General features: G+C 46.1%; 1 protein-coding gene across 1 annotated transcript in view; it reads right to left on the bottom strand.

Moving 5' to 3' along the window:
* LOC144124984 (synaptogenesis protein syg-2-like) overlaps positions 1–15213 on the bottom strand; it is a 317203-nt gene that overhangs the window by 15633 nt on the left and 286357 nt on the right. Inside the window, exons 6-10 of the mRNA XM_077657983.1 lie at positions 10485–10775; positions 9216–9524; positions 4263–4562; positions 3517–3642; positions 2304–2331 (exon numbers count right to left, since the gene is read on the bottom strand). Of these exons, the coding sequence (XP_077514109.1) occupies positions 2304–2331; positions 3517–3642; positions 4263–4562; positions 9216–9524; positions 10485–10775 (1054 nt within the window). The remainder of the gene's footprint in view (positions 1–2303; positions 2332–3516; positions 3643–4262; positions 4563–9215; positions 9525–10484; positions 10776–15213) is intronic.

Here is a 15213-nt window from a genome sequence, read left to right on the forward strand (position 1 = left end):
GGGCAGCAGTTTCAAGAGATTACGCGCTTACAGTAGCGGCGATTTGGAGACAAAGTCGATTGCGCAGAATTATAAATTATTCCGGGGACTGACTGGGGCTGAAGGGAAAACACAGCGAAACCTGAATAAAAATGGTGCAGAAAATAAATGACGCACAGTAACAAAAAAAATTAAGGGAAAGGAATATAAAAATACAGCCAGTTTCTCAGGGATAAATTAACGCGCAGTTTCTGTAAAAATACAACACTGAAGGAAAAAGATTAAAACAACGGCAAAAATTATTAGGTCTCTGAACACGGATTTCTTAGCGCCAAATTAAACGCCTCACGACTTTCGTGCCTTATATAATCAGACATAAATTTTTTATCCTCAAGCTTGCTTATTATTTGGCGGGATTTTCTTGCTCCTCAAGGAAACGGGCTCATTAACTGCGGAAGCGAAATCCGTCTCTCGATAGCTTCGCTTAAAAATATGTTCACTTGGTATTCACTTGTCTTGTTATTTTGCTCGTCACTGCGGTTGCAAAGTCTTCACCATAAACAGACACGCAGGAACGCACACACATGTACAAAGAAAAAGGTAACAGCCAAAGGTAAGAAGGCAGATGATTTCGTTTTTTTTATGTGATTCAAACAAGCTTTAAATTAGGAAACTCTTTCGTGAGTTTCTCGTTTCATCTTATTAGCCTTTTAGTTGCCATCGCACGCGGAAAAAAGTTTGATTTTGGAGTCTTCTTTTTTCTGTTTTCTTTTTGTTTCGCGTCTTTGAAGACGACCGGCATTGAAAGAAAGCAAACAGGTAGGCTGCGCTCAAGTCGAAAAGTTGGAACGATGGGCGACCGAGACCAGCGACGAGACCAGGCCATAAAGCCTCCGCTGGCGTACTCTCGGCTTTGAAATTTGGATGAGAAAACACACGGCGGGAATGAAGATGTGCTTCCGAGTACAAAGTTTTTATTTATATATTTAGCAAGCTTTATGAACTTTGAGCTCAGTTTCGCCTACTCGTACTTCGTGGCTTTCACTCTGCGTTTTAATCCATGGCGTGCGGAAATTAAGCGGCCGGACACATGAAACTGACGGGGGACAAGTGTAGAGCTCAGGATGCTTTCATTACTGTAAACAGCTGCCGCATGACCTAACCTGATGGGACGCTGGAACCAACTGCACTTATGGCTGCGCTCGTTAGCCTTGCGCGCGGCTTTCGTATACGCGCGGAGAAAAGTGCACTTTAAAACTAAGATTATTCTCGATTGTGGTATTAACGCAGAAAGCAAAAAAAGTGGAGAGTAGGATTTTTTTGCGTATCATTGAAAGGGTAGTTGCTCTGGCCGTCCTAGAAAAGACGAGTTTTTCCATGTATCATGGCGTTCAACTTTTCACAGCAGGCTTTCCGAAAGTTATTTTTCTTACTGGCCCAGATGCTCCGCCTTAGATGTGACAAATTTTCTCCCAGAAAGGAGAAGGATCTAGGTGGTTCCAACAAACTATCTGCAGAATCAGAGTCCTGGTTCTAGTTAATGAACTTAGCGTCGCAGATTAATGAAGTTTTCTCTGGAGCCGGCAGTCTGTGATTTCAATTACATTTATAAGCGCTAAGCTTTTACTTTCACAATGTTTCATGAATTCGCGAACGCTTCTGCAATTCTTGCTATTTATCCAGTTATGCTACCTCTTGCGCTCAACGCAGGATGACGGACTGGCGGGTGAAGTGGACTGGTCCTACAAACACACACTGTAAGAATCTCGGGACGTGACTGAACTAAAGACATTGGACCAAAGTTCTGAGTGCACGTGCTGCACTGGAGCACTTTTTAATTGCGAAACCACCGTTCTCAGCTCGACGATCACGAAAGAAAAACTCGAATGCGGAGGCTGCTGAGGAAATGGCTTTATTATTAACCAAGTAACAAGCTCCACTCCTCCAACTTAATTGATTACTAACGCGGTCGGTACAGTTTCTTTGCTCATCTTTTTTCCTTTTCCGTGGCAACGTTCTTGAATTAAGACTGTATGCGCCGGCTCTTAGATTTAATTTCTCTGGCAATATATATTTTGTGCCGATTGTTTTCTATTCTTCACATTAGCATTCTCAGTGAGCTCGAACGCACAGGACGCAAATAAAATGCGGGCAACAAAGCATAGAATTCTCGCTTAGGATGAAAATAAGGAATCCTCTAAAGGTGGTGAGCTTGGGGTCTTTTTTGTGTCGTTTCAAAACCGGGGTTCGTAACTCCGGCTGCCGGTTATCTGGATTGCATTATTTCAACAACGTGAAGCATATAAATATACCAATGTGCTTACCTTTCATTCCTGTTCCAAACGTTCTGAGCTGCATGCGCGAAAGAAACATAATGCACGTAATTATCGTTTGCCTAATTATACACTTACAATGTTTTCGTTTGGCATTTAGAAATGCGAGAACAACATCAAGCAAATCAAAGATTGCCAAACTTTGCACTGCTTTGCACTGTACACGTGTACGGAAAATATGTTACCGCTTTCAAGCCTCTCCAACTACAATAGTTGCGATGAAATCCTCCTATTTGAATTCTTTTTCGGTCATCTTTCATTGCACCAAGTATTTTAAAATTTCTTAATTTACCTAGATAATTTGCTTACTCATATACGCAACAGAAGAAATATTGTTACTTTATTTTTTGTGTGTTTTAGGGCTATCGATGTCGAAGCGCGCTGTAATGCAAAAAAAAAGCAAACTCAGCTGCTAGGTGTTGAGTGTGCAGAAAACTGTAGAAGTGCTACATACGTACAGACCCGCCTCTAATAAATCATCGAAAGAGAGGCTACTACGCTGCGCTTGTAGAGGGTTGTTTTATACACAGCGCTGGCAAAATACACCAACTTTAATTAAGAGCACGACGTACACGCATACATAAAAAGCTTTGGAAAGATTGGGTGCGCTACTACTTCCTATGTCCCGTATAAACGGTGTACGGCAAAATATCGATCGCCGTAACGGCACCTGATTCCAGCTGCTAAGTCTAAAGGCTAGGGCATTTGAATGAGCTCGAACAAGAAAATTTGCTTCTCATGCTATATATGATCGAACCAGAATTTCACTATAGAAAGAAATCGGTTCCTCGCCGCGAGCGAATAAGAATCCAAGGAGAAGGTTAGTTTTGCCTTTTTGGCTCTCAGCATATAACACAACTGAAGTAAAACTTGCTGCGTTGTTTGGGGATGCAATCTCGCGGGAAGCATTTACTGCCAATGATAAGCACGTTGCCTGCTTATAGCTCAATAAACGAATAAGCTGTCAGTATCGCTTTGTCCTACGTGCCTCCCTCGTTAGGGTTTTTATAAGTTGAGCTAACTTGTTTCTCTTGGGAATGGCACAACTGCGCCCCCGACGGTACGGGAACGTCAATGAGTAAACGCCGCCGCATTTGTGTGCGGGCGGCTTTCAATCGCTTTTGACACCGAACGCTCAAGTGTAAACGCACCGTAAGGAAGCCCCCCGGTATTACTTTCGGACTTTCCCAGCGCTGCAGCTCACCTCGGTTGAAAAGGATCTTCCGCCTGAACTTGCCCAGTGTGAGCGCGATGAAGACGATGAGGAAGGCGGCCACGGCACTCAGCGCGGCTGCCCACAGCGTGGTCGACCCTAGGGACCACTCTGTGTCTGTTGCACGATAAGTGAGGGATGGAAGAGGAGAGAATAAGGATCAAAGTTAGACATACCAGTACAACATGCAGCCTAATCAACCACCGAGTGTTGTTTCAAAATAATAGGGCAAACAAACCGGAGTAGATTCTATAAATAGATATAAAAAAACATGCAAGAACTGGTACACATCTTACGCTTTACAAACGTTGCACCTCACCTGTTGCGAATAATGTATGCCAGCTCTGGGCTTTTACCATAATGTTGGTTTTTCCCGCTCCGACGAAGTTAAGGAGGCATATTTCGTTGCTACCACTACAGTATTGTCTACAACATACGATTTAAGTAGTTTTAATACTGCCTGTGCCTCAGATGGTTTATTCGCTTGCCGCAGTGACGTCATTTCTGACATTTACTAAAAAGGGGTGTGAAAAATATGAACCCTCAATATTTTTTTGCCTGGAGATGTTTTGCGGGCTGTTGTTCTGTCCTTCATTAATCCTCTGTGCCAAGTTTTCTCGACACGTGGCGCCTCCGAGCCACAAGTTAACTCGCAATTTGTTTTCAGATTTAAAACTTCAACAGATCATTGTAGAGAAGAATAAATATCGGCGATTTCGTCGCAACAGAGCGCGCACCTTTGCTGACCAGCCCCCGTCCAAGAGGAAGCGTAAGCACGGTCAAGTGGACAGGCTCGCTGCGGCCGTTGGCATTGATGCCGTACAGCGCCATCTGGTAGCGCGTGGCCGGCCTCAGCGAGTGCACGCGGAAGCTGGGCTGGCCCGAGGTGAAGTTGGTGACGATGGGCGTGCTTTGGCCGTCCTGTAGCTCCAGCAGGAAGGTCTGCTGCTGCCCTGCCCCGCTACGCTGGCACACCACGTGCACGCCCTCTGACGTCACTTCCTCCACGCTGCAGTTGTACGGTGTCACCGGTGGACCTGGTGGAGACACGGAGCCCAATGACCGGGCCGGAACCAAAGCTATACGAGTGAATTGAAATTAAAAAAAAAAATTGGCTGTGGTTTAGCTCTGGTCAAACCTGGAGTGACGCGATAGCTACAGCTGGCCGAGGGGAACTTGGTAACATGACCAACCACGTGACGAACCACGTGATCAGCCACGGCGCCGCGCCGCCGGCAGCTGCTCCGCACCACGTGAGCAACCACGTGACAGCGTGGCCACCGCAACCCTGTGGCTGCGCCGCCACGCTGAAGGCTCGAAATGCTCCCGTAATGTAGCTATCGCTACAAAAACCGCGGGAAGGGACCACCATTTCGCGTATGAAACTCGTATCAACTCCTGCTAGCTCTTGTCTTTCCGGATGCGGTCTCTGGGTGCTCAGTCAGAGGCTAATGTCTTTTTAATACTGTTTACTGCCATAAAGGTAGTAGCAGGCGCCCTCAGCTTAAAGTTTCGAACCTTTTTCTTTGTTCAACATCATCATCAGCAGTAGAACATAGGCTACGTGCACCGAAGAACATATAACCTTCTTCCATTATTCTTCAATTAACACCGTGCTGTACAATGCACCATCCTCCTACCCAATGTATTTCCTATTCTTATGGCCGCACCTGACTACCGCCACCATTTCTGCACTTTTTCCGAAACTTGTTGCTGGGCTGGTTGGACGTATTCCTTTTCCCTTTGCTTTTCTTTAACCGAATGTGTAATTTCTAAACGAGCATATTATTAATCTGTGCTTTAAAATGGAAGTGCTGAATATGGGTGGAAGTGCTCTTGGAAAGACCATTTTGTTCGATTCAAACTATGCTAGAAATATGTGAAAAAGGCTCTTTATTGCAATCAACTTTTCAGTAGGCTTCTAGTATTTATTCGGGGACTGAAATGACTTTCACAAAGATGAATTACATGATCAACTTAGTATTCAATAAAAATGAATCAATTTAACTCAGATTGAAAGCCATGTACATTTACAAGGCCTAGTCACTAAAGAAAGAAAAAAAAACATAATTGATTTAAGGCTGACCGCCTTTACTAGCAGCCACTACTGCTTCTTTCGAGAACACTGAAGCCCATGGGAAATTATGTTTACATCTGCTATGATTGCAATATTCAATGGTTGTTAACTAAAACGTCTGCACACTGTCTGGTTATCGATGTTTGCCGCTTTAACGTACAATGCACCCGTTCTGTAACGGAGCTGCCCTGAGACTGTCATCCCGATTGGCGGTTTGTTGAAATAATTTCTGTTGCATCCATTATTTATAGCTTTATTTATTTATTTTTTGCTTCCGCTCCAAAAGTGCGTCTTATACATAGCGCAACTCTCTGCGGCTCATTTACTGTGACTGAAAATGTACGCTTTAAATTACTTCTGTTGAGTATTTCATGTCACTTATCGTTATCTTAATGCGCTCGCGAAATGGGCTACCCCGAGTTCTGCCGACGCGAAGCTGCACAGGAAGCGAAGCGGTTTTTACGACTTCCTAACTCCCTAGATGTCAGTTGCTCTAAAACAGCTGTATACTCCAGTAGCTCGTGACCTTGATTCGTCCGCCAGAGCCATAAAACAGGCTCTTCAGCAAAGGCCATTTTCTATTCTTAAGAATAAATAACGCGCGAACTTCAGACAGGCGTGGTCCTGGTGTCGTATGCTGCACAATCTCGAGATTTATGAGTGGGCGTCAAGAGCGGCCGTGGTCCGTTATGGCCATACACGCATTCCATTCCAGACGGGTTTACTTCCTCTAATATAAGCCTTTCCTTCACAGAACCCAAGGCCAGCGTTCGCCGCGGCGATAAAAGCGTCTCTCTATACTGCGCCAGCAGGGAAGGAATTCTGTATACAAATAGCAGTCTCATCTTTAGGTTAGTAAGGCACACTTCATTGAGCGTCATGTTAAGAAAACCAAGAGGCTTAACCGAGACGCAACTCCCATCGCGCTTCGACATGTTCAAAAACCAATCATCGTTCGAAGGCACCTAACGGAGACATTGCAGTTCAAAAGAAACACTAGCCCGATTTGTCTCTGACTACATAACCGAATTCTCCCAGCCTTCCCAGATTTCGCTGCGAATCAAGAGAAAGAGAGAGGGAGAGAGGAGTAATAAGGAAGCTTACGCAACGACAAAGTAGCCCGGTTGTAAAACGAGCCCCGCAGTTTTTTTCCATCTTGCTTGCAACCACTCGTGCCTCCTCCTTGCTTTATTTTTCAACCCGATACACCGAGGCCATCAAATAACCATACATCTCGACGTCACGACCGCCATTTCGAGCACCTCCTCATCCCTTTGCACCCTTCTCTCAGTCTTTGGATCCGAAAACCGCGTCTCATTCTCAGTTCACGAGGCCGCGGAAAGCCCAGCCTCCGGCTCCCCCTCCCCACAGCCATTCGGCCTTCTTTTTCATTATATACCTTCTGTATTTTTTTTTACAGACCCAGGAGCCTGATTCCTTGTTGGGTGAAACACTTTAGCACTGTTCGATCGGTCGATCGTAAAGAAAGACCGGCAACCTCGCGCGCAACGTGGCGGTGGCGGCGGGGCCGGGTCACCCGGGAACCTGGGAGCCCGGGCAGCATTGGGAAGGGTCGTAAAGCGCAAACGGGCCGCGCCGCCACCAAGGGTTGCGTGTTCGAATCCTCGGGATCCTCGAACAAGTCGAGCGAGGGTAAACGCCCCAGCAACCGTCGTTCTCCTCACCTTTTTGTAAGCGCGGTCAGGGCCAGGATAGCGAGTGGGTCGTTGGCAGCGTGATCAGAAAGTGTTTTCGATCCTGTCGCAAGGGCCTTTTTATTTATTTTGTTTCATCTTTGAATCCTTTCTTCGTTTTTTTTTTGTTTTCGAGAGTTCCCTGATCTTATTTTATACTTTAGCTTTATTATTCTCTTGCCCTTCGCGCGATGCACTCCGAATTTTAAAAGGCTGAGGCGCTGCTGTTGGCTTTTTAAGCTTCCCTAGGCCGGGACTTAGAATGTCGGGCTCACAATGTTCGAAGCGTTGGCTTGTGTGTTGGGCACAGCTGCCGTGTCTCTGCCGTGTTTTGTGTGCTTACTCAAGTTTTTTTGAGCCTGCTCAAGTTTTTGCTTGACTCAAGGATTCCATGTCCGTCAAATGGATGTATTCGGTACGGATAACGCGGAATACCGTTAGATTTTGAATTGTGGCCCTATTGTACATCAGTCGCTTGCGTTTCCGCCGCTTCTTGAAGCTCCACTTTGACACATTACTCTTGGCGACTTTTCCTTTCAGAGTAGTAAAGTACAAGCGAAGCGTTTTATTATATATACCGGTGATTTAAGGCACAAGGTAACTTGACACTGTCGAGGTCTTCAATGACAGCAAGTACAATCCACGCCTTTGCATATTCACCGCAAAGAGTGATGCTAGTGTGTAATACATTGGGAATAATCTTCAGAGGAAAAAATAGCATCTGAGGTTGACTCGCGGATTTCCTCAAAGAAGTCTTGTTCTTCCCTAGCTGGCATTTATTGCTTGAAAATATTATTCTGTACCACAGACGAAGACAAAAATATGTGAGTCGGCAAGTGCCGATTTGTTGCTTTGCAGGTTTATCTGTGGTATGAAGAGAGTAGGGAAGACTAAATTCATTACAGCCATAACTTGAACAAGGGGTGACAGGAAAGGCTCAGTTCAACGACCAGTTTTTGGAAATAAAATGCTTGTCTTCGGCTGGGAGACCCTGACGATTACAATTCCTCGTGTCGAAAAGTTGTTCAGCTGTCGGAAGCTTCCGTTCAGCCCGTCGTTCTGGCTTATTTATTTATACATGTAGGCATTTTAAATTAGAGTTTGTCTTTTTAATGCAACAGTATTAGAAGCCTGATCGGGGAAAAAAGTGCGTCATCGGAAAGTAAATTCGTTGATTGACTAGAGGGAAATGACGTCACTGGACCGCACATGACGTCACTTCTCCTAAAGGCATCAACACCTTCAAACGCTGTCGCATTCCCAACACGAAGTAATGAGGTGTCCCTGTGAACTTTTTTGTTGTAGTTAAATGAATATAGACATCAAGTTTTGGTGGCATGTTTGCTCCACTACAGTGATGGCGAAGACACTAACATTCATGAATTACCAGATGATATTAGCCTAGGAGCGATAAGTAATTTAGAAACAAATTTTTCTGTCATACTCTTTCGGTTTGAACAGCTGAACGATGACTGTGACGTTAAAGTGTTCTTAAAAGTCACGTGAGGCATGAAAAAATTGCGATATCATCGCTGCTTCGTCGTTTTAATTTGCTACAATGCTATAAAGCCAGCCGGCCTCAAGAGCCGGAATGGCACCGAATGTAGAAGAGGTGATTATATTCCAGTTCTTTTTTCATGCCTCACGTGACCTATAGGCATTCTTTGACGTCACAGTCATGCATTGTAGTGTCCTTGACATCATAGTAAAGAAAACACGCACCCAGAAGTTAGGTGTCTATATTCCTTCAAGTGAAACTAATCAATAAGGTTAATCACGCTGGTTGGGATGTTGCATTGAATGCTCGAAAACTTCCTGAACTGAGCTTAAGCCTGCTGATGTCAGTGTGAAAAGGAAGCTCAGCGAATAGGCCCGCAGGCGTAAACGCCTGCCCGTGAGTACGAGAAAGGGGATCTCACCGACGGGGTGTATCTGGAATATACACGGCTCGAGGCTGTCGCCGACGGCGTTGCGTGCCCGGCAGTAGAGCGTCCCGTAGTCGGCGTCCGATCGCGGTGTGTAGCGTAACACGGAGCGCAGCGGTGCGCCTGGGGGCGTGGAGAAGCTCGCATTGGGCGTGAGCGGTGCGCTTCGGTGCGCCTGGTGGAAGGTCCACGAAAAGGTCACGTTGTTCGGGTCAGCCTCCACGTCACACTGCACCTCGACCGTCTCGTGCTTGGACACCGAGTGCGAGTGCTGCCGGTGGGCCGAGTGACACACCGGTGAATCTGCATGCCGATTCAAAGCAGAACGAGGAATTAAGGAGCGGTGGGAGTGGGGGCATATGAAGCAAACAAGCCCTGTAAAGTGTTGGATTCAATTATTGGCATGTACCGACGTTTTACCGGTATAAGTCTGCGCACTAATCTAATCAGCGTATTGCCGCTTGCTCTGCTGTGCACTGAGGATCTTACCTGTGGACCGCCATTGCGGCGCCGTTTATGTCACGTGTAATCCAGCTGTGTCAAGGTAGAAATGAGGACGATGGATAAGCGCTGAACAACTGCTCGCTTATGAAGCGCTGTATTGTGTGTAGATGTAGGTAACATGGAACCAGACTAGCTGTTCTATGTTGCGAAAAGAAATATATTTCTTTTTTTTAACAAGGGAATATTCGTGTTTATTTTTTTATTTACGGTAAGAAGTCTTTGTTGCACTACTGGTGTGAATGTGGCAGTGCACCCTTTACAGGGGCAAAATAGGTGCTTGTTCGGCGCTCAGGCTAGTTCAAAATATTGCTCGCTCTCTTCGGCACAAAGAAGAATAAAATGCGCGCAAGTTTCTTTACCAAAGAGGCGCTGTTACATGGCGCATACGTGAGAAGATATAACGTAAGCCAATATCATCTTGGGTTACGAAATAAATGCGGCACCAAAAATAAAAACAAATAAACAGAGCTAATGTACTAAGGTGAAAGAAGCAAATCCGTTATATGAACAATTCCGGGCGTAACTGCCGCATTAATTTTAGTTCCATGTATGACAGACGAATGATTACATAAACAATACCAAAAATACATGGGGCACAGTTTGTTTTGTATCTTTGTACAGTGTTCAGACTCGCTTGTTCTCGCCAGATAATTACTGCTTCAGGGCTCACACATACCTGAGCTGTCACAAACGGGGCCACGACAATCAAGCATACGTCAGTGTGGAGAGCCGGGCAAAGGGAAACAAGGCAGAACTCACGGAGGACCTTGAGACCCAGGCGGTTGCTGTCAGCTTCACCCTCCGAGTTGGCGGCGTGGCAGGCGTAGAAGCCGCTGTTTGTGCGGTTCACCGATCTCAGCGCCAGCGACTGGTTGCTGACGATGATGCCCCTGGCTCCGTTGGTGTGCAAGTCCCGGCCGTCGAAGGTCCACGAGACTTCGCTCACCGGCGGGTTGGAGCGTACGCTGCACTCGAAGTAGATGTCGATGCCCTCGTGGATGTTGGACGGGCTCAGTCCGCTGCCAAGGCGCAGCTGGACCACTGGCTTGTCTGCGCGCAGTGAAGGCATGGGAAATACACGGTGAGCATGCGTGCCACTCGGGCATGCTATGCTCATAACGCTCATAGTTTATTCAGCTGTTAAAGGCGTAATATTTTCGTGTGTGAAGTGGTTCAGCCAGATGTCTATTAGTTTTGATTAGTGATCAAAAGAATAAAAATGTATAAAACCAAGGAAAAAAGCTTCAGAAAACGCAGAGAGCAACTAGAAAATAACGCCAGATCAGGATCGCGCAGTAGCATACTGTTTTAAATCTTTCAGCTCGCTTGTTAATACTGTTAAAAAGTAGCTACAAACTCAGCAGTAACTTAACGTAGACGGGATGGTAGTAGGCTGCAGTTTATAAGAAAATGTACGGTACGTGGGGCTTAACGTTCCGCAGCAAAGCTCGGGCTAGGAGGAGCGTAGCATGGGTATCTGCGGATTTATTTCGAACACCTCAGTTTAGCCAACGTACACTGACATCGCACAGTACACAGTTACACACACAGGCCGCCGTGGCTGGGAGGCGATCCTGCGACCTTCAAATCTGCAGCAAAATGTCATAGCCACTACAGCGGGTCACCGCTTAATACGCGAGAGAAGGAACTAACCGGTGAAACAATTTTTTTAGGGAATTCATTTACAGCTCGTATAGGCAGGAAGCGTATCAATCAAAACATTGTTCCGGAGCTTACAGATTTCCGAGCGATCCTGAAAGGTTGAGCTTTCGATATTTATTACCTTATTGTGTCATGCAACAAACAAGTAAACTTTTCGGTAGGTAAGTTAAACATAGCGCGAATCATAACCCAAATTTTGCTGTTGCGAAGTGTACCTTATTGTGTCATGCAACAAACAAGGAAAGCTTTTCAGTAGGTAAGTTAAACACAGCGCGAATCATAGCCCAAACTTTGCTGTTGCGAAGTGTACCTGTTCTTGCAGTTTCTCGAATATCAAAAGAGTTATAATTACGTTCGTACTACAGGAAAACACCCTGACGCTGGGCCAGAGAGCAACTCCACATGTGTCAATTGGCGGTGCATCACAAAGTGTTAGCCTGTTTATTTACGGCGTCCTTGGGGTGTCCTTTGCAGTATTGTACAGTTTGACTTATCATAGTGACTCCCCTTTCTTTTTCATTTTTTATCCCCCCCCCCCCCCCCCCCCCTCTGTGTAGGGTAGCAAACCGATTATTCTTCCGGCTCCTCCTGCTCCCGACATTTCATATGCGATGTGCTGCAGAAACTAACATAGTGAACAAGGGGCAGTTAACACACCGTCATTATGCCCCAAAGGAAAGGCTGATACTTAGTGAAGGCTCATACTTAGGCTCATGCTTATTTTTCCTCCTAAGCTTCAGGACGACAAGTTTACCAAAATTGCATATATAAGATGCTGGCCGCGGGTCTGGTTGACGAACCCAACTAGACACGTTGTAAAATGTGTAGGCTTATGTCTTTCTGAAAGCTGCTCAGGCGGAGTACCAACTCCAGGACAAAAAAAAAACACTTAAAAGACATTGCAATGCGCGGTTCAGCTTAGTGCGAGTTTCAAGCGGCGAGCAGTCGAGAAAATCGTTCACAAGCAGCTTTTTCGGACTGCTGCTCCCACGCCATTCTGCAAGCGATGGTTTGACGAGTCGCTTGTCGAAGCGCATTTCGCGAAAGCTTACGATGCTGCTGCTCCCATAAGTTATTCAGTGGCAAGATTCAAACTCAGGATCGGCCTCCGAGCCTGTTTACTCGACGAGCAAACAGCGCCGGTTGCCGTGCTCGAGCTTTAAAGTTTAATGACGAGCCTTCTATGCGCCTTCCTCCGAAATGCGCATTTCATGCGTTCCACTGAGCTATAGATGCGTGCAGCATTTCTCGCCAACGCAGAACCCCAACGCGGATTGGTACTTAAATTGCCTGTTATGTAGATTACTAACTACAACATTTCTTCTTTCATGCTCCAGCCAACACGCTGCATCATCCTGCAGAGGAAACACGTAATGGCTCCACAATGAAGTAAATAGACATCTTCGATGTTCGTATTACGCTAATGCGTACGGCTCGAGCACACTGTACCCAATTTGTGGAGTGAGCTTTAGTGCCGCTTTAGGCACATGTCAGTCTACAAAGTTTAGAGCTTATAGTTGCTGGCGGAAAGAAAGGAGAAAATCTCAGAGAAAGATTGCCCAGGCGAGTAAATGTTCGACTATTGACGTCCACATACCTACTTGGTTGCCAATTTGTTCATACGTCCACTGAAGCGTGGCTTGAAAGCACGGAGCAGGAATAGTACTGAAAGGATGAGGCGCAGCTGGCCCTCACTTCTCAAATTCGGAAAAGAGATAACCAGACTGTAGGCGGAAGCATAAAGCGATGACGAGTTAAATTCCAACAGACGCCAATGCCGTTGACATTCCGACCAGAACTGCTGTCGATAAAAGGCGCTGTGCAACTCCAAAAGAACGGAGCTGTTCAAATTTAGGAGCCTCCATTTTGTTTCTCCCTGATTTCTCGCTGTGGGAACGTGTGTGCCCTTTTTTTGCGCGTGAATTTTTAATGAGAAACACTCGATACTTACGAAAGCGCTGTTTGTTCAATGTGGGCAAACCTCAACATAAAATATTTTTCTTTTCTTCTTCCCCATTGCGGAAGAAACTAGGGACCTAGGCAGGCCCGAAATAACGTTGAAATTTCCATACTTCGAGAAAACATGCATGAGCGACACTCCCGTGCTTTCTCGATTGCGCATTTCCTCTCCTCTGTAGGGCCCACAATCCTCAATCGTTGGTGCCGATAGTGGATAGGGTTGCGGGTTGTGCAAAGGAGGCAGCTAAGCAAAAGATTCAGCGATGCCGGAAACTGCAGTTTAAAGTCATGGCAAAGGGCTGCAAAGGTTATGAACTTCAGGGCGATAGAGTCGGGCGTTGATCTGCTCAGTTGTCTACTACGTGCTTTCTTTTTCTCTCAATTTGGACGTGCATAGGAGGTCGGCAGTTCTTTGCTCGCTGTGCGTGCGCGATGCAGTGAGTGAGTAAATGAAGTATAAGTGAAGTGGATGAGTGACGTGAGTGCATGAATTAGTGGAGTGAGGGAAGTAAGTGGGTGGAATGCGTGCGGGAGTTGGAGTGGGGGAGTGAGTGAAGTTAGTGAGTGCGTGATTAAGGGAAGCAGGTGAGTGAAGTTAGAGAAGTGAATGAGTGTGTGTGTGCATGAGCGAATGAGTGAGTGCATTCGTGAGTAAGTAAAGTAAGTGAAGTAGTGAGTGCATTGTAAGTAAAGTGAGTGAGCGAAGTGAGTGGGGTGTGTGAGTGAAGGGAGTACGTGCGTGAGTTAGTGTTTGAGTAAGTGAGATGAACGGGTATGTAAGTGAAGTTGGTGAGTGAAGTAAGAGCTTTATTGAGTGAAGTGAGTGGGTGAAGCGAGTGTGTGAGTGCTTAAACGAGTGAAGCGAGTGGGTGAAGTGAGTGAGCGAGCGAGCGAGCGAGTGACTGAGTGTTCGAGTGAGTTACGTGAACGGGTGTGTAAGTGAGGTGAGTGGGTGAAGTAAGAGCCTGAATGAGTGAAGTGAGTGCATGAAGTGAGTGTGTGAGTGCTTGAACGAGTGAAGTGAGTGGGTGAAGTGAGTGAGCGAGCGAGCGAGTAAGAGAGTAACTGAGTGTTCGAGTGAGGGAGGTGACCGGGTGTGTAAGTGAAGTAGGTGAGTGAAGTAAGTGTTTGAATGGGTGAAGTAAGTGGGTGAAGTGAGTATGTGAGTGCTTGAACGGGCAAAGTGAGTGGGTGAAGTGAGTGAGCGAGCGAGCGAGCAAGTGAGTGACTGAGTGTTCGAGTGAGTGAGGTGACCGGGTGTGTAAGCGAAGTGGGTGAGTGACGTAAGAGCTTGATTGAGTGAAGTGAGTGTGTGAAGTGAGTGAGCGAGCGAGTGAGTGAGTGAGTGAGTGACTGAGTGTTCTAGTGAGTGAGGTGACCGCCGCGTGTGTAAGTGAAGTGGGTGAGTGAAATAAGAGCTTGAATGAGTGAGATGATTGAGTGAGTGAGTGAGTGAGTGAGTGAGTGAGTGAGTGAGTGAGTGAGTGAGTGAGTGAATGAGTGAGTGAGTGAGTGAGTGAATGAGTGAGTGGGAACAAGCGAGCGTGCTTCTCTTTCAGGCCTTTCACCACGATGGGAAGTATCTAGGGCAGAGAGCAGCACTAAAAACTGTTGAAACATTGAGAAGTACGTAAGACGCTGTACCAGGCAGGCGACGAACACCTAGAAGAAGAAGCAGGCAGAGAATCGCTGAACGTTAACCGAGTGAATATCTGACGTCCAGCGATTCACCTGTATTTTCCTTCATCTAAGTCTCTGTGGTTTAAGCTGGAACACTTTTTCGGAATTTGAATCACCAGCACTCCTTCTTTTCTGTTTTGATTACAAATTTTGATCGCCGACCAAATATAATTTATTTTTTAAGCAT

Source organism: Amblyomma americanum, chromosome 3, assembly GCF_052857255.1.
Source record: "Amblyomma americanum isolate KBUSLIRL-KWMA chromosome 3, ASM5285725v1, whole genome shotgun sequence".
Lineage (NCBI taxonomy): Eukaryota > Metazoa > Arthropoda > Arachnida > Ixodida > Ixodidae > Amblyomma > Amblyomma americanum.